The 19,268-nt window shown below is 42.7% G+C and overlaps 3 protein-coding genes across 4 annotated transcripts; all 3 read left to right on the top strand.

Annotated features, from left to right (window-relative positions):
- The first annotated feature begins 9,411 nt into the window (after window positions 1–9,411).
- LOC311023152 (zinc-binding protein A33-like) lies at window positions 9,412–11,195 on the top strand. The gene has a single exon (XM_084024833.1). It carries the CDS (start codon window positions 9,461–9,463, stop codon window positions 10,919–10,921), a length of 1,461 nt encoding a protein of 486 aa, XP_083880959.1. The 5' UTR covers window positions 9,412–9,460; the 3' UTR covers window positions 10,922–11,195.
- A 4,408-nt stretch (window positions 11,196–15,603) lies between these two features.
- On the top strand, window positions 15,604–17,168 carry LOC311023730 (nuclear factor 7, brain-like; the record flags this gene model as incomplete). Its single annotated transcript, XM_084025719.1, has 1 exon — window positions 15,604–17,168. Exon 1 carries the CDS (start codon window positions 15,714–15,716, stop codon window positions 17,166–17,168), a length of 1,455 nt encoding a protein of 484 aa, XP_083881845.1. The 5' UTR covers window positions 15,604–15,713.
- Window positions 17,169–17,966: 798 nt separating this feature from the next.
- LOC311023159 (retinol dehydrogenase 14-like) lies at window positions 17,967–18,893 on the top strand. Of its 2 annotated transcripts, none has more exons than XM_084024840.1 (3): window positions 17,967–18,027; window positions 18,102–18,160; window positions 18,275–18,893. In XM_084024840.1, exons 1-3 carry the CDS (start codon window positions 18,023–18,025, stop codon window positions 18,508–18,510), a joined length of 300 nt encoding a protein of 99 aa, XP_083880966.1. In that variant the 5' UTR covers window positions 17,967–18,022; the 3' UTR covers window positions 18,511–18,893. The 2 variants fall into 2 exon arrangements, 1 of the variants encoding a protein (XP_083880966.1); XR_014598186.1 differs by having other exon boundaries at window positions 17,973–18,027; window positions 18,106–18,160.
- The last annotated feature ends 375 nt before the right edge of the window (window positions 18,894–19,268 follow it).

Raw genomic sequence — 19,268 nt, 5'->3', positions numbered from 1 at the left:
GGGAGTTTGTGTACCCTTGCAAAGTAGGCTTATAATTGTATTACCTTTTTTTAGTGTTTTACTCATGTGCAATTTCTTGAAGTTTGGGCTGGCAAACTAATGCATTTTTGTGTTTTCTTTAAAGGACCAGGCCAGCCACTGTTTTCTACTGTCAATTTAGTTTTTGCGGTTTATTTGATTTGTAGGCTTGAGGCAATTAGTGTATATTTTCTACTGTACTTGATGTCCTGGGTGGTAGTCATTTGGATGGCGATGTCATCTAATGTTCCTGTTTTCTTTTGTATCTACAGCTTGACTCTGTGAAAAGGCCGCACTGACACACTGACACACAGCTTCTTTCTGTGGTGGGACTGCATGGGTGACACTCTAGTGGTGTGTATATTTGGTCGTGACACTGCATGTAATTCATCGTGATAAAGCATAGAACTTAAGTGTGTAGTGCATGTGTGTGGTGGTAGAGTTGCTGTCTCCTACAGTCATCTTATGGTTGCTGTGTATGGCTGACCCGCCCTTATTGTGAGGAGAACTGATTGACTTTAACCAACCAATGAGATTGTTGTGATGATTGCCTCATGCGTTTTATCTACACATTGTAATAAAGCCAACTTAACTTTTGCACAGGATACGCCTCTGGTAAATTGTTTCTGCTCGGGAGGTCAGAGTGGGTCATAAATTGCACTGTAGATATTAAAGGTTGAAGGGGTCCTCCTGCCCCTTAGCGGGAGGTGGCGTTGTCAGACATTTTTAAAGGTAGTCTTAGTACCAGGCACTACATTTCTTGGCGTTGTCGGCAGGATCTGTTTTGAAGAGGCACTCTGTGTTTTGGTTTTAGTTGGTTTCAAGTAGAAACAGTGGCTGGGGCTGGACAACAGAAGAAGGCTCTTGGACTGCTGTGACAAACCTGTAATGGGATCCACTGGCCAGTGAAGACAACTTTCCGCCACTGCCACAGGCTGGAAGCCTTCCCATTAGTTCCTGAGGGTCGTGTCCAGGTCTCGGAAAAGACTGGGGAGTTCATACCAGCTGGGTCAGTGAAGTTTGTCAAGGTCACCTGCCCAAGGGTCCCATACGCTCCGCCCGCCACCATGCTGTTAGAGCCTGGTGGCTCAGATCTTGCCCCAGGCTTGTTGTTGTCCCCCTCCCTTGTGACTGTTGACAATGGTGTAGCTCATGTGCCGGTGGTTAATGTGGGAGCCACAGGGGCTACAGTTCATACAAAACAGGTGTTGGGAGCATTACATCAGGTTGAGGGGGTGGAGGGGGGGGAGTTAAGTTTTGAACAAGGGAGTGAAGAGGTTGCTCAAGTGACACTGGTCAGTGCACAGGTAGGGGGAGAGCCTCCTGGTACTATCTCGGATGCCATCACAGCTTTGCACTGGCCAGGACTTTCACCTGTAGAAGAAAAACAGGTAAAAGAACTATTGCTGAGGTATAATCACATCTTTGCTAAACATGAGGGAGACTTGGGGTGAACCGTGGAGATTGTACATGAGATCCCACTTCTAGACGAGACCCCCGCCCGCCAAAGGTATAGAAGAATACCCCCTACACAGTGGCAGGCTGTAAAAGATCACATTAAGCAGCTTCTTGAGAGTAGGGTGATTAGAGAGAGCAGCAGTCTTATGCATCACCTATTGTCTAAGTGTAAAAGAAGACGGGAGAGCTGAGGATGTGCGTTGATTACCGGCAGCTCAACTCTAAGACCAGGAAGGACACATATCCACTGCCTCGAATTGAGGAGTCTTTGGATGCACTTGCAGGTGCGCAGTGGTTCTCTACACTTGATTTGGCAAGTGGTTACAATCAAGTCCCTGTAGCCGAAAAAAACAAAGCCAAGACAGCTTTCTGTACACCATTTGGCCTATTTGAATTTGAACGGATGCCCTTCGGCCTGTGCAATGCTCCTGGGACCTTCCAGAGGCTTATGGAGAGAATATTTGGCGACCAGAGCCTTCAGTCAGTCCTCCTTTACCTGGATGATGTCATTGTTTTCTCTTCTTCCATGGAACAGCACTTGCAAAGGTTGGAGATGGTTCTCAGCCGCCTTCACCAGAAGGGCCTGAAGGCCAAACTGAGTAAGTGCCATTTTTTCAGGAAAGAGGTGCAGTACCTGGGGCACCATGTGTCCAGTGAAGGAGTAGCCACTGATCCAGAGAAGATCTCTGCAGTGGCGAACTGGAGGCGGCCTCGGGATATAACAGAAGTTCGATCATGTCTTGGTTTTTGCAGCTACTACCGCTGCTTTGTAAAAGGTTTTGCACAGTTAGCTGCCCCCCTGCACCAACTTGTGGCTGACGTCATCAAGGTAGCCAAACAAAATAGAACGAGGCCAGCTGTAGTCCTACCTAATCTGTGGACTGAGGAGTGTGAGCAAAGTCTCAGTGATTTAAAGAAGATGCTCTCCAGTGCCCCTTATCTTAGCATTTGCAGACTTCATCAAGCCTTTTGTCTTGGAGATCGATGCTAGTCATTAGGGGTTAGGGGCTGTCCTTTCACAAGACCAGAATGGCAAGTTGAAACCAGTGGCCTATGCTTGTTGTTCATTGCAGGGCTCTGAGCGCAATATGAACAATTATAGCTCCACCAAGTTGGAGTTCCTGGCACTGAAGTGGGCAATATCGGAAAAATTCAGGGAATATTTGCTAAGCAGCAAGTGCACAGTGTATACTGACGATAATGCCCTAAGCCACTTTCAGACCCTCAAGCTAGGTGCCACAGAACAACGATGGGTAGCCCAACTTGTGGCTTTTGATTTTACTGTGCATTACAAACCAGGGAGGAATAATGGAAATGCTGACTCTCTCTCTCGCCAATATAGTGGCCAGGCAGGACACCATGAGGTGCCCAACCAGCATGACCCTGAGGGACCTTAGATGGTGACACAGCAGCAAATTGGGGTATTTCCAAGTCGAACAATGGCTGAACTGGCAACCCTGCAGAGTGCTGACCCAATTCTCAAGGTTTTTCTTTCTTTCTGGCAAGCAGGCAGCCCTCCAACTAAGGATCAGCGGCTACAACTCCCAGTGGAGGTTCAGCGTCTACTTCGGCAGTGGGATCGTATCCTGGAGAAGGACGGCCTGCTGTACAGACAGATCACTGCCCCGTATGGAGAGTTGGGTAATCAACTACACCTGCCCCAGTGCCTTCAGCAGGAACTTTTACACAGTATTCACGACCAGCATGGACATCAAGGGGTGCGGAGGACCACAGACCTGGCGAGGCAAAAATGCTATTGGCCAGGAATGGGAGCGGAAATAGAGAGGTATTATCGGGACTGCCAGCGCTGTGTACTGTCAAAGGCTGTCCAGCCTACAGTGAGGACCTTCCAGGGTGTCCTACTTGCCAGTCAGCCGATGGAAGTACTTGCCATTGATTTCACCCTGCTTGAGCCTGCAACAGATGGGAGGGAGAATGTGTTGGTAATGACGGATGTCTTCTCTAAATGTACACAGGCCATACCAACCAAGGATCAAAGCGCTGTTACAGTGGCGAAGATTCTGGTTGACAGCTGGTTCAACCGGTTCGGGGTGCCCAAGCGGATACATTCAGACCAGGGGAGAAATTTTGAGAGCGCTCTTATCCGGCAGCTCTGTCAACTATATGGGATCGAGAAGTCCAGGACCACAACGTATCATCCACAAGGGAATGGCCAGTGTGAGAGGTTTAACAGGACACTTCATGATTGGCTACAATCTCTACCCCCTGAAAAGAAACGGACGTGGCCAAAGCACATTCCACAGCTGGTGTGGGCCTATAACACTTCGACTCACCGCTCGACTGGCCATTCTCCTTACTCTTCCTGTTTGGCGTGCCACCACAGCTCCCGGTGGATTTTCTCTTGGGAGCAGAAGCCCCTGAAGAAACAACCAGTTCCTGGGATGAGTGGGTTCAGCAACACCTTGAACGACTTCAGGTGGCACGAAATGTGGCCTGGAAAAACCTAGAGGAGGCAGCAGATTATCGCCAACACCACCACAACAATCAAGTATGCGATTCTGGCTTTAGGGAGGGGCAGTTGGTCTACTTGAAGGACCATCGCTGTCCAGGTCGTCGGAAGATCCAGGATTTCTGGTCACCAGTACTTTACCAAGTGGTCGAGGCGCCAACTGAACCTGGTGGGCCATATACCATCACCTTGGCTGATGGCACTGGTACAGTTCGACGGGTACACAGGACTGAGATGAGGTTCCCTCCCCACATTCCCACCACCTAGCCATCAAGACAGTGATCTTGACAGTAGTGGAGTTGAGGGAGCCCTGGCATGGATAGGTAAGGAAATACCCCCTCAGCCGGCAGATGAAACGCTGCAGGACATTCAACAGCTCACCCCCAACAGAGCAGAGAGCACCCCAGGAGTGAACTTTGAGGCCTTGGAGAATGAGTCCATCACACACCAAGTTTGGACAGGACATGCCATCTCCCCAGGGGGACATGTTGGCCCCTTGACGCACCACCCGGGCCACTGCTGGGAAGAATTCAAACCCATACAATCTGCCACGGTCCATAGTGGCAAACGACAACATGGTGGTGGTAAGGACTGCTGCTTCCTTAGAGCCTGGGGTGATTAGCAATCCTCAGTTTAGGCCATGGTTATGAGTCAGTCGATCGTCGGGTGGACGACACTTTTTGGTGGGGATGAGTGTGGGATAGTGTGATACTTGCCATGGACACATACTCACATGACCAGTTGATTGCCTGCGGCCGTGTAACCAGGTGTTAAGCAGGAAGTGATAAAGTGCTGTGTGTCTCAGTGGAGAGCCCTTTTTGACTTGGCTGCAGCACCCGGTGTGGTGTACTCTACCTCTCATAGAGGGTGAAATCTGCAAAACTGATGGTAATGCTCAGTAGTTTTAAACATAGTTTAGCATGGAGTAGCTCAGGTTCGTGCTAGCCTTTTGTTTGTGTCTCAGCAAGGTAACCATGTGTCTGTGTGCGGCCAACGCTCTTTGTGTTAAGTATTTTAACCTGTGTGGAAATGCTAACATTACATGAAAGATATTTTAAGTAGATTTTATTTATTTATGTTTCAGTTCAGGACTGACGTGACCACTGAGGGATGCTGTGGCACAGATACTGGTAAACAATATACATGTATTATATACATGATTATCTGTATTTTTAAACATATTTTTAGATTTTAGTTTCCTTTTTAATAGTTGATGCACTGGATTGCTCTCTCTGCTCCCGCACTATTAATTATGGGAGTTTGTGTACCCTTGCAAAGTAGGCTTATAATATTATTACCTTTTTTTAGTGTTTTACTCATGTGCAATTTCTTGAACTTTGGGCTTGCAAACTAATGCATTTTTGTGTTTTCTTTAAAGGACCAGGCCAGCCACTGTTTTCTACTGTCAATTTAGTTTTTGCTGTTTATTTGATTTGTAGGCTTGAGGCAATTAGTGTATATTTTCTACTGTACTTGATGTCCTGGGTGGTAGTCATTTGGATGGCGATGTCATCTAATGGTGGTAAAGGTGGTGGTACTGCATCCATAACTAATAACTCATTACAGACTAAAGAAATCCCTTTTGATCAGTACACCACCTTTGAGCACCACGCAGTTGTTTTTAACAGTCCCTCAATTCTGTGCATCACTGTCTACAGACCACCAAAGCATGATGCTGCTTTTATCAGTGAATTTTCTGAATTTTTATCTATAATTCATGCCACTTATAATTTTATCATTATATCTGGTGATTTTAATCTACACATTGATAATCCATCCGACTCCTTGGCAAAAGAATTTTTAAATTTACTAAGTTACTTGGACTTCACACAGCATGTTACTCAGCCAACTCACAACAGGGGACACACACTGGATTTAGTTCTTAGCTATGGCTTGTCAGCTAGTGTGTCCTCTGTTGTTGATTTGGCTGTGTCGGACCATTGCTGTGTGTTTTTTAATGTCACCAGTCCTTTTCAGTGGGAGACTTCAGTGAGAACTGTCAGGAAACGCTATATTACCCCTGAAGTGGCTGCAAATTTTATTGACAATTTTGGTAAACATTCTCCAGTTACTCTACCTGCATCCTGTGATTTTATCGTTGAACATTTTATGTCGAATCTGAAATCTACACTTGATCTCGTAGCTCCACTATCGACAAAAAGGATACTGCCCAAGCGCACAGCTCCGTGGAGAAATGAAGAGATCAAAAAACTGAAGAGAAATTGCAGAGTAGCCGAACGGAAATGGAGAAAAAACAAATTAACAGTTAATTATGAAATGTACTGTGAAATATTAAAAAACTATAATAACGCTCTCAGGCATGCAAGAAATACCTATTTTACCAGCATAATCAATAGTCATAAAAATAATCCAAAAATACTCTTTAATACTATTGATCAGTTAATCAACCCTGTGTTTAACAGACATCAACTCACTCCGACGGACTCCCTTTGCGAGGGCTTTGCTGACCACTTCAGGGGTAAAACTGATTTTATAAGATCTTCTATTTTATCGAGTCAAAATACTGTTCTTAATGCATCAGAAAGCTTGCTTTTACCCGAGGAAACACTGGACAGTTTTGTTCTGGTTGAAGCTGAGATGCTTGGTAGAGTTTTCTCCCAAGTAAAACCAACAACCTGCCTTTTAGACCCAATTCCAACATCACTTTTTAAAACGTTTTATGGATCCTTTGAAGTTGAGCTCTTGAATATTGTGAATTGTTCCCTTCAGACGGGCACTTTCCCTGCTGCCCTTAAAACGGCAGTAGTGAGACCGCTCCTGAAGAAAAACAATTTGGACCCGGAGGTTCTTAATAACTACAGACCAGTGTCCAACTTACCATTTTTAAGCAAAATTTTAGAAAAACTTGTTTTTATTCAGCTGAATGATTTTTTAAAAAGCCACATGTTTTTAAGATCAATCTTATTTGTATGTGTGTGTGTGTGTGTGTGTGTGTGTGTGTGTGTGTGTGTGTGTGTGTGTGTGTGTGTGTGTGTGTGTATGTGTGTGTGCATGTGTGTGTGCATGTGTGTGCATTTATATGTGCTGGGGTTGGGGCCTTGGGTGGGGTAGGGCGGGATGGGGGTTGTTTTTAAAACATGTAAAGCACTTTGTGCTACATTTTCAAAATGTATGAAAAGTGCTTTAAAAATAAAGTTATTATTATTATTATTATTAATGTTCCTGTTTTCTTTTGTATCTACAGCTTGACTCTGTGAAAAGGCCGGGTCCGCACTGACACATAGCTTCCTTCTGTGTTGGGACTGCATGGGTGACACCCTAGTGGTGTGTATATTTGGTCGTGACACTGCATGTAATTCATCGCGATAAAGCATATGTAAATAGAACTTAAGTGTGTAGTGCATGTGTGTGGTGGTAGAGTTGCTGTCTCCTACAGTCATCTTATGGTTGCTGTGTATGGCTGACCCGCCCTTATTGTGAGGAGAACTGATTGACTTTAACCAACCAATGAGATTGTTGTGATGATTGCCTCATGCCTATGTTTTACCTACACATTGTAATAAAGCCAACTTAACTTTTGCACAGGACAGGCCTCTGGTAAATTGTTTCTGCTCGGGAGGTCAGAGTGGGTCATAAATTGCACTGTAGATATTAAAGGTTGAAGGGGTCCTCCTGCCCCTTAGCGGGAGGTGGCGTTGTCAGACATTTTTAAAGGTAGTCTTAGTACCAGGCACTACATAAATACTTTAGTTCACTGTCTTGGAAGAGTACATTGTCATGTAATTAAATTATGATTTAATCTGTCACACATGCATTGACATGGTGATTATTTCCTTAAACATGTTCAACACAAGTTCTGAAATGTAATGTAATAGCTTCGGTGTTTGTGTTCAACCATTTGTTTACAATGTCTATCATTTTTCTAATTTTATTTAGTTTTTTTTCCACTTAGAAATACATTACATCTTTTTTACAAGCACTTCATGTGCAAAGTTGCTGTGAAATCTGACAATAAATCGAAGTACAATCTGCTGGTGATACAATAACATCTCAGCTGTCAATTATTAATTTTAACCTCTCGTTACGTCAGCGACCCTCATGCGGGCCGTTTTGCACTAGTTTCGCTTCATTCCGTTTAATCGCATATTATTTTAAATAAGTCTGCGTCATATTACACATCATTTGAAATCTACGAGTCTCGCAAATCGAACAAAGTAAGCCGTTTTAGGCTCACGGAAAACACATCAAAAGCAAACACAGCATGTGTGCAAGGAGTGCACAGAAACAAGACCAGCGTTCCCTACCTTTCGAGCTGTCTGGAAGTCCAAAATCAACATGTAGCATGCTAATCCTTATATCCAGAGAAAGGTAAGAGTCCAACGAACAAAAGTAGCCACTTCGTTTAGTCCCACGAGCACGCTAACTCCGGTAGTCATCCATAACACGCCATGTGTTGACGTTGTGAGTTTCTGAACAAAATATTGTTTATAGCTAGTTATCGCTCTTCGATGACGGGCGAACAACAAAAGCTTCGATTTCCGCGTACGGTAGCTTCTTGGCGACAAAACAAGCCCCCTTCCACGATTCTGCAAATCCGAATTGGCTGAACAATCTGTCCATCAAGAGAGCCAGTGCTTCACTGCCTCTCGGCTGACCAACCACGAGAATCCCCAGGCAGAGAGCCAATAGGCAGAGGAGTACATTTTTGACTGACCGGTCTTATAGCCAATGAGCTTACGATTCCCGCGGTATGTTACATGGGGGGAGGGGGCTTGAGGGTGAGAGTGCAGCAGCTCAGAAAGGTCAGACTGTGACCTGCAGATATGATAGTTATGCAGCGTCTCATTATAGAAGGCTGTTATGTAAAAAAACATTAAAAAAATGTTGGTTTTATTAGTAGTAGTTGTAGAACTGGTGAAATAAACAAAAAAAAAGTATAATTATTTACCTAAAAATACCCATAATCTCATCTGGAACAATTGTTCCAGATGCAGCTCCGACTGACATTGCCCTACAACACTGCACTTGCAAAGCTCATTTTTGGGTGTCTTTTTATCTACTTTCTACCAGTTGTTGGTCAGGCTTGTGGCTGTGGCTTCATTCAACTTTTAGGCCTATATATAACAGCCACAGCTAACTTGTTTCATTCAAAAAGAAAAATAATTTAGGCGAGGCAAAAAAATTGCAATTTCCACTATGTTTGAGCTGCAGTAACTCAGTGTCAGTAACACTAAGAGAAAATCTGACACTTGCAGAAGAAAATTCAAAGGGTTATCTTTCAGGAATGCTAAACTTTGTGCCTGTAGTCATAGGGGTTCAAAAACAGTAACCATTTTACTTTGGGTATGTCGTTTTCAGCCTTTTCTTCAAAAATAGGACGGCCAAGTAACAGGAGAGGAAGTGAAACTTAAATGTAACTCGACATTACAGAAGTTAGACGCCATTCTAGGTTGAAGGATCTCAACTATAAACACGGAACAGAAGGATTGTAATCCGCAAAGGGACACAGATTTGGTGAGTCTTGTTGTTAAAGGATAATTCCCACCAGAGGAAATGGCTGAGAGAGACCTTTTTGAAAGTTTCCTGAACTGCCACGTGTGTTCAGAGACTTTCACAGATCCTGTGTCTCTGAGCTGCAACCACAGCTTCTGTTCAAGCTGCCTGCAAGGATTCTGGGAACAAGCGGACAACAAAAACTGTCCCGTTTGTAAAGTAATGTCCTCAACCGGTGAACCGGCAGTGAACTTGACCCTGAAGGGACTGGCTGACTCCTTTGCTGGGAGACAGAATAATGTTTCACCTGAGACGGTAAAAGAAAAGGAGAAAGAGGAAGTTGTGTGTGATAAACATCCAGAAGTCCCGTATTGGTTCTGTGAGGACGAAGATCGAGCTGTGTGTCCTGTCTGTGAGTTTTCTCTCCACCAGGGTCACAAGCTGGTTCCTATAGAACAAGCAGTCAGTGACCTGAAGGAGCGGCTGAAATCTGACTTGGAGTCTCTGCAGGACAAGAGGGACAAACACAAACAAGTGGAGGAAACATACAGTGAAATGATTGAACACTCCAAGAAGCAGCTGTTGTCCACAGAGAGACAGATCAGAGCAGAGTTCAACAAGCTCCACCAGTTCCTGAGAGAGGAAGAGGAGTCCAGACTGGCAGCTCTGAGGGAGGAAGAGGAGCAGAAGAGGAAGAGGATCAGCAGAGAGATGAAGGTGATTCAGGAGCAGATCTCCTCTCTGTCAGACAGCATCTCTGCTGTTGAAGAAGACCTGCAGAAACACAACATGCCGTTCCTCAGCAGTTATAAATCCACTCAGACCAGAACCAGAGTCCACAGCTCACGGTCTGATCCACAGCTGGTCTCAGGAGCACTGATAGATGTGGACAAACATCTGGGCAACCTGTCCTTCAGGGTCTGGGAGAAGATGAAGGACGTGGTCCACTTCAGTCCTGTCATTCTGGACCCAAACACTGCATCCTTCAAGCTCTGTCTGTCTGATGATCTGACCAGGGTGAGATATGGAGACACAATCCTGCAGCTTCCTGACAATCCAGAGAGAAACACTTATTATGCCACCATTCTGGGCTCTGAGGGCTTCAGCTCAGGGAAACACAGCTGGGAGGTGGAGGTGGGAGACCATCCTAACTGGTCTGTGGGTTTGGCTAAAGAGTCATGTGACAGAAAGGTAAAGATAACTGTGACACCAAAGTATGGAATCTGGTGTTTAATACATTACAGTGGAAAATACACTGATGTAGCTAATAAGACTGTCAAAGTGGAGAAGAGTCTCCGGAGGATCAGAGTCCAGCTGGACTATGATGGGGGACAGGTGTCTTTCTACAACCCTGAAGACAGGACTCACATCTGCACTTACAGAGACACTTTCACTGAGAAACTCTTCCCCTGGTTCGGTATTGGACCGGCTGGTGATGCTAAAACTGCTGATATCAAAATGTGTCAAAGTGAGGTTTCTGTGATGTTCAGGGAGGAAGGTGAGCTCTCAGGGATTCATTAGGGTTTTATAGTGGTGGTCGTCATTTAATCAGATTTAAAAAGTGTTTTATTTGAAATAAAACATGATTTCCTGTTCAGAATGGACCAAACGGTGAATGTTGATGTAATAATCTCCATGTTTTCTCTCGACCAAGTGTGACTGTTGATTGTCAGACATATTCTATACATTACTGTAGTTTCATGCATACCAACAAACTCCTTATTTGTGTTTCTTTAACTGTAGAAACTTCTGCATATATTGCTTGATAATATTTCTCTTCCAGGTAAAATCCACATGAGAGCAGCCCAAAAGTGCAACAAAATGTAACAAGTCCATCAAATACACTTGAAGATTGTGTGGATTAGGGCTGCAACTAAAGTTTGTTCCTATTGTCATTTAATCTGTTGATGGTTTTCTTCAAAGTGTCAGAAAATTGCAGAAAAATAAAAACAACAAAACCTTGATTTTGAGCAAATTTGTGAATTTATTTCCTAATAATTTATTGTAATGTTTAATTGTTGTTCATGTTGGCACCAATATGTTTTAGTTGGCTTTTAACAGCGTCACATATCCCACATAAGAAGGAAGTCTCATTTCCAATAATATATATTACTATATACATTTTATATATATTAAAAAGTGAGGCAGAGCTGCTGTTTGTTTCCTGTCCAGGGCCGGAGTGGGGACACTTTTCAGCAAATATTCTGGTCAGAAACATAGAATGAGTTTTGTCCCGACGTCTATCAACACACATCAAAGCTGTGCTGCAACCTGATGTGTTTGCAAACACAGAAACAGATTAACTTTTCTATTTAAATGATCATTTTATTGATAACATCTTAACAAATTTCCTTGAAGTCATAGAAACACGTGTAGCAAGTAAAAGAACAGAGCAATCATCTGAAGAATCCGAGAACTAGAGGATTAATATTATTATACAGAAGAAACCCAGAGTGACAAAAAGACACAAAGGGAAACTAGAAAGAGCCAACTGCAGACAAATGATTGGATAAAGTTGGAAGCAGAGGGAATGGGAGAAAGAGTGAAAGAGGAAGAGAAGCCAACTCCGTGTTGTCAGTGCAACTTAGTCACTGGCTGGAGAAAGAAGATGGCAGAGGTTCAGAGTTCATCTCTGTAATACTTCATCGGACAGGAAGGCAGCAGAGCTCACACTAACCTCAAGAAAGGACAGCTATAGTGGTTTCTATGTAGGGCTGCACAATTAATCATATACTGTCATGTCAGCATGGATCAGATTAATCAGTGGCATCGGTTCATTTCATTGAGAAAGGATGTAAAATATTTCTGGAATCATAATTAATAATTACAATGGAAGCATTTTTTCTTATTTAACAGTGATTTTACACTAAAGTCAACTTATTGTGCAACGACATTAGAAGAATCAACTTGCCGTCTATCTGTGTGTGTTGTGTGCTCTTTAGGCTGCGTGACTGCGCCCCCTGCTGGAGCTCATTCACTCTGAACTGCCTTGAAACTTGTTCTCTCAGCTCCGTACAAAAGGCAGCCGTTCTGCACTGACAACACAGAGCCCCGTGGAAAAGCATGCAAGATCATCTTCGTCACATCATCCTCATCATCACTGTCAACATCCTCATAATGCCAGTCATTAACACCATCATCCTGATCATCTTAAGCACCTTCGTTATATCAAATATATTGGTTTATATGCACTTTAAAAGCTGAGAAAATAGACAGAAAGGTCGAGTCTAACAGCATTCAGTAGAAAATGAGAAACCAAATCAAAAGGAAAACACCAAAAAACAAGTGTCCCGTTGACTGTCATGCAAAGAAAATGCCAGCTACGCTACGCTAGTTAGTTAGTTGCAGTTGTGTAATAGTGTGTACTTCATTTTAAATATGTGAATCCTATTATATTGATTTCCAAGGCTAGTAAAGACAGTACGAAGAACAGAAGAACACGTTGTACTGTACATGCTATCTCTTCCGGTTTTGGAGAGAGGTGGGGGTCATGTCCAGTTGATCACATAAGAATGCCTACAGGTAACCTTCGACCTTTTACTGTAGGAACAAAGTCAACTAGCCATTGACACTGTGCCTGGATGAGACACATGTCAACGCATCAGAGGTTCATTTGAAAAAAAACCTCATCACCGTAACAGAAAAGGGTGAAGATGAAGCTTTTGGAGGGACGGTTCACTCAAAATACAACCCTGTATTCTACGAGATTTAAAGTGATGGATGTCCCACTTCTGGCAAAGTGGTTATGACCTACGCAGGAGAAAACGATGGAAACCGTGAAACTGCAAAACATAATGTCAAAATCAACTTCAATGAAGTTGCAGAGGAAAACAGCAGAGAAAGAAACAGGAATACACCCGCCATGTTGGTCGTTACAGAAAAACACATGCAGGATGCAAATTGGGTATAATATCCCTTTAAAAACAGTCATGTTTTACATGGAGTAGACTCCCTCTGAACAATAACAAATTTGCGCGAGTGCACGAGCTGTACAGTAGGAAAACAAAAAAAGAGAGAAAAGCATGATAATAATATCCACTAAAATAAATGAATAAATATTAAAAATAAATAGAAACCTGAGGACTACTCACCAAACCGACGGCCTGTTCTCTTTAACATCCTGGTCTGACCAATAGGAGCGAGACAAATGTGAAGGCAGCCAATGGCGGACGAGCAAAGTACAGAGGAGCTGATTGCAAGTCAAACCCTCAATAAACCTGTTTGCAGTGCAATCCATCGATTAATCCCGCCACCCCTGCTAAAACTGCTGATAACAAAATGTGTCAAAGTGAGGTTTCTGTGATGTTCAGGGAGGAAGGTGAGCTCTCAGGGATTCATTAGGGTTTTATAGTGGTGGTCGTCATTTAATCAGATTTAAAAATGTTTTATTTGAAATAAAACATGATTTCCTGTTCAGAATGGACCAAACGGTGAATGTTGATGTAATAATCTCCATGTTTTCTCTCGACCAAGTGTGACTTGATTGTCAGACATATTCTATACATTACTGTAGTTTCATGCATACCAACAAACTCCTTATTTGTGTTTCTTTAACTGTAGAAACTTCTGCATATATTGCTTGATAATATTTCTCTTCCAGGTCAAATCCACATGAGAGCAGCCCAAAAGTGCAACAAAATGTAACAAGTCCATCAAATACACTTGAAGATTGTGTGGATTAGGGCTGCAACTAAAGTTTGTTCCTATTGTCATTTAATCTGTTGATGGTTTTCTTCAAAGTGTCAGAAAATTGCAGAAAAATAAAAACAACAAAACCTTGAATTTGAGGAAATTTGTGATTTTATCCCCTAATAAATTATTTTAATGTTTAATCATTGTTCATGTTGGCACCAATATGTTTTAGTAAGTATAGCTGACTTTTAACTAAACAGCTTCACACATATCCCACATGTCAGAAGGAATAATAATAATAATAATATATAATAAAACTGTTGACTGTAAAGCCCTGACTTGTCTTTGAATTGAGGATGTTGAATTCTAAAGATTGCCAGCAGTGGTCCCTTAATCTTCATCTCTAACATGAATCTTTGTTGTGACGTTTGCTGAGCAAAGTGAGACGGAGCTGCTGTTTGTTTCCTGTGTTTATGTTTCCTGTCCGTTAGATGTGAAACCAGCCATCAGCACACAAGTCTGCGTTGGATGAACTGCAGGATTTTCACTGTGGACTCACTTGATGTTGTGAGTAAAAACGTGCATGTTTATACCTGGTCAGCAAATATTCTGCCCGTTTTCACCTACTACATCTACTTCAGCCAGGAAGTGGCCCGTATCACTGAAGGGAAAGGAGTGACATCCTATGCCGTACACCCCGGTAAGAGGTGTTGCTTTGTATGCTGCAGTTGTCCTGCACCACTACCCATCTTTGGTTGCATGTGCTCACTTTCCACATGCTTCTCCTCCAACCTTGTGTTGCTGCAGGTTTTGTCCAAAGCGGGTGGACGTGCCACTACTCCATCCTGTTCCGGATGCTGATGCAGGTGATCATGTGGATGTTTTTTGTGCCATGTGAGATTGGAGCTCAGACGGTCATCCACTGTGCTGTATCAGATGAAGTTGCCAAACACAGCGGGGGTTACTTTGTCGACTGCCGACCAGCTACTCCTTTTGCAAGAGAAAAAAACTGTGGGAAGGCAGTGAGAGACTGGTGAAACTGGCCTGATGGTGGAAACTGGAGGAACTGATTCTTAGATTCATTAATGGCCGTGTTTTTTACATTTGGGGTTTTCATTCATGTTTTTGTTGTGTACAATGAGATGTAAAGATGACTTTTATGCGTCTGTGTCATTTCAAAGGAAACGTTTTGCACAAATGAAATACTTTACAGTTTTTACACTGTCTTGGAAGAGTACATTGTCATGTAATTAAATTATTATTTAATCTGTCACACATGCATTGACATGGTGATTATTTCCTTAAACATGTTCAACACAAATTCTGAAATGTAATGTAATAGCTTCGGTGTTTCTGTGTTCAACCATTTGTTTAAAATGTCAATGAATTTTCTCATTTTTTATTTTTTTATTTCACTTTATATCTTTTTTACAAGCACGTCATGTGCAAAGTTGCTGTGAAATCTGACAATAAATCAAAGTTCAATCTGCTGGTGGTACAATTACATCTCAGCTGTCAATTATTAATTTTAAAATATAGGAAGTGAAACTTAAAAGTGACTCGACGTTACTGAAGTGAGACGCCATTCCAGGTTGAAGGATCCCAACAGAAGGATTGTAATCCGTAAAGGGACACAGATTTGGTGAGTCTTGTTGTTAAAGGATAATTCCCACCAGAGGAAATGGCTGAGAGAGATCTTCTTGAAAGTTACCTGAACTGCCACGTGTGTTCAGAGACTTTCACAGATCCTGTGTCTCTGAGCTGCAACCACAGCTTCTGTTCAAGCTGCCTGCAAGGATACTGGGAACAAGCGGACAACAAAAACTGTCCCGTTTGTAAAAGAAAATCCTCCAAAGATCTTCCTCTGGTGAACTTCACCCTGAAGGGACTGGCTGACTCCTTTGCTGAGAGACAGAAAACTGGATCACCTGAGACAGAAAAAGTAGAGAAGAAGGTGGAGGTGGTGTGTAAACATCAAGAAGAGTTTAAACTGTTCTGTGAGGACGAAGAACGAGTTGTGTGTCCTGTCTGTGAGTTTTCTCTCCACCAGGGTCACAAGCTGGTTCCTATAGAACAAGCAGTCAGTGACCTGAAGGAGCGGCTGAAATCTGACTTGGAGTCTCTGCAGGACAAGAGGGACAAACACAAACAAGTGAAGAAAACATACAGTGAAATGATTGAACACTCCAAGAAGCAGCTGTTGTCCACAGAGAGACAGATCAGAGCAGAGTTCAACAAGCTCTACCAGTTCCTGAGAGAGGAAAAGGAGTCCAGACTGGCAGCTCTGAGGGAGGAAGAGGAGCAGAAGGGGAAGAGGATCAGCAGAGAGATGAAGGTGATTCAGGAGCAGATCTCCTCTCTGTCAGACAGCATCTCTGCTGTTGAAGAAGACCTGCAGAAACACAACGTGCCGTTCCTCAGCAGTTATAAATCCACTCAGACCAGAACCAGAGTCCAGAGCTCACGGTCTGATCCACAGCTGGTCTCAGGAGCACTGATAGATGTGGACAAACATCTGGGCAACCTGTCCTTCAGGGTCTGGGAGAAGATGAAGGACGTGGTCCACTTCAGTCCTGTCATTCTGGACCCAAACACTGCAGCCTCCATTCTCTGTCTGTCTGATGATCTGACCAGGATGAGATATGGAGACACAATCCTGCAGCTTCCTGACAATCCAGAGAGAAACATTTATTATGCCACCGTTCTGGGCTCTGAGGGCTTCAGCTCAGGGAAACACAGCTGGGAGGTGGAGGTGGGAGACCATCCTAACTGGTCTGTGGGTTTGACAAAAGAGTCATATGACAGCAAGGTAAAGATACCTGTGACACCAAAGTATGGAATCTGGCGTTTAAGATATTACAATGGAGGATACACTGATGGAACTACGACTGTCAAAGTGGAGAAGAGTCTCCGGAGGATCAGAGTCCAGCTGGACTATGATGGGGGACAGGTGTCTTTCTACAACCCTGAAGACATGACTCACATCTGCACTCACAGAGACACTTTCACTGAGAAACTCTTCCCCTGTTTTAATATTGGACCGACTGGTGATGCTAAAACTGCTGATATCAAAATCTGTCAAAGTGAGGTTTCTGTGATGTTCAGGGAGGAAGGTGAGCTCTCAGGGATTCATTAGGGTTTTATAGTGGTGGCCGTCATTTAATCAGATTTAAAAATGTTTTATTTGAAATAAAACATGATTTCCTGTTCAGAATGGACCAAACGGTGAATGTTGATGTAATAATCTCCATGTTTTCTCTCGATCAAGTGTGACTGTTGATTGTCAGACATATTCTATACATTACTGTAGTTTCATGCATACCAACAAACTCCTTATTTGTGTTGCTTTAACTGTAGAAACTTCTGCATATATTGCTTGATAATATTTCTCTTCCAGGTCAAATCCACATGAGAGCAGCCCAAAAGTGCAACAAAATGTAACAAGTCCATCAAATACACTTGAAGATTGTGTGGATTAGGGCTGCAACTAAGTGTGTTTCTATTGTCATTTAATCTGTTGATGGTTTTCTTCAAAGTGTCAGAAAATTGCAGAAAAATAAAAACAACAAAACCTTGAATTTGAGGAAATTTGTGATTTTTTCCCCCAATAAATTATTTTAATGTTTAATCATTGTTCATGTTGGCACCAATATGTTTTAGTAAGTATAGCTGGCTTTTAACTAAACAGCTTCACACATATCCCACATGTCAGAAGGAATAATAATAATAATAATATATAATAAAACTGTTGACTGTAAAGCCCTGACTTGTCTTTGAATTGTGGATGTTGAATTCTAAAGATTGCCAGCAGTGGTCCCTTAATCTTCATCTCTAACATGCATCTTTGTTGTGACGTTTGCTGAGCAAAGTGAGGCGGAGCTGCTGTTTGTTTCCTGTGTTTATGTTTCCTGTCCGTTAGATGTGAAACCAGCCATCAGCACACAAGTCTGCATTGGATGAACTGCAGGATTTACACTGTGGACTCACTTGATGTTGTGAGTAAAAACGTGCATGTTTATACCTGGTCAGCAAATATTCTGCCCTTTTTCACCTACTACATCTACTTCAGCCAGGAAGTGGCCCGTATCACTGAAGGGAAAGGAGTGACATCCTATGCCGTACACCCCGGTAAGAGGTGTTGCTTTGTATGCTGCAGTTGTCCTGCACCACTACCCATCTTTGGTTGCATGTGCTCACTTTCCACATGCTTCTCCTCATCTGTAATTCCTTGTGTTGCTGCAGGTTTTGTCCAAAGCGGGTGGACGTGCCACTACTCCATCCTGTTCCGGATGCTGATGCAGGTGATCATGTGGATGTTTTTTGTGCCAGGTGAGATTGGAGCTCAGACGGTCATCTACTGTGCTGTATCAGATGAAGCTGCCAAACACAGCGGGGGTTACTTTGTCGACTGCCGACCAGCTACTCTGCGTCCTTTTGCAAGAGAAAAAAACTGTGGGAAGGCAGTGAGAGACTGGTGAAACTGGCCTGATGGTGGAAACTGAGGGAACTGATTCTTGGATTCATTAATGGCCGTGTTTTTTACATTTGGGGTTTTCATTCATGTTTTTGTTGTGTACAATGAGATGTAAAGATGACTTTTATGTGTCTGTGTCATTTCAAAGGAAACGTTTTGCACAAATGAAATACTTTACAGTTTTAACACTGTCTTGGAAGAGTACATTGTCATGTAATTAAATTATTATTTAATCTGTCACACATGCATTGACATGGTGATTATTTCCTTAAACATGTTCAACACAAATTCTGAAATGTAATGTAATAGCTTCGGTGTTTCTGTGTTCAACCATTTGTTTAAAATGTCAATGAATTTTCTCATTTTTGTTTTTTTCACTTACAAATACATTTAATCTTTTTTACAAGCACTTCATGTGCAAAGTTGCTGTGAAATCTGACAATAAATCAAAGTACAATCTGCTGGTGGTACAATAACATCTCAGCTGTCAATTATTAATTTTAAAAGATAGGAAGTGATGTTAAAATAATTACCCGATGGTTTAGAACTGGAGGAAGGAGATGGGAGTCAGCTCAAGGTCCAAACAGGGATTCATGTTGGCACCAATATGTTTTACTAAGTATAGCTGGCTTTTAACAGCGTCACACATATCCCACATCTAAGAAGGAAGTCTCATTTCCAATAATATATATTAAAACTATATACATTTTATATATATTAAAAAGTGAGGCGGAGCTACTGTTTGTTTCCTGTCCAGGGCCG

The sequence above is a fragment of the Eutrigla gurnardus genome (genome assembly GCF_963514095.1).
Source record: "Eutrigla gurnardus genome assembly, chromosome: 13".
Taxonomy (NCBI): Eukaryota; Metazoa; Chordata; class Actinopteri; order Perciformes; family Triglidae; genus Eutrigla; species Eutrigla gurnardus.
The sequence above is the reverse complement of the archived record's forward strand: the minus strand, read 5'-3'. Positions and strand labels throughout refer to the sequence as shown.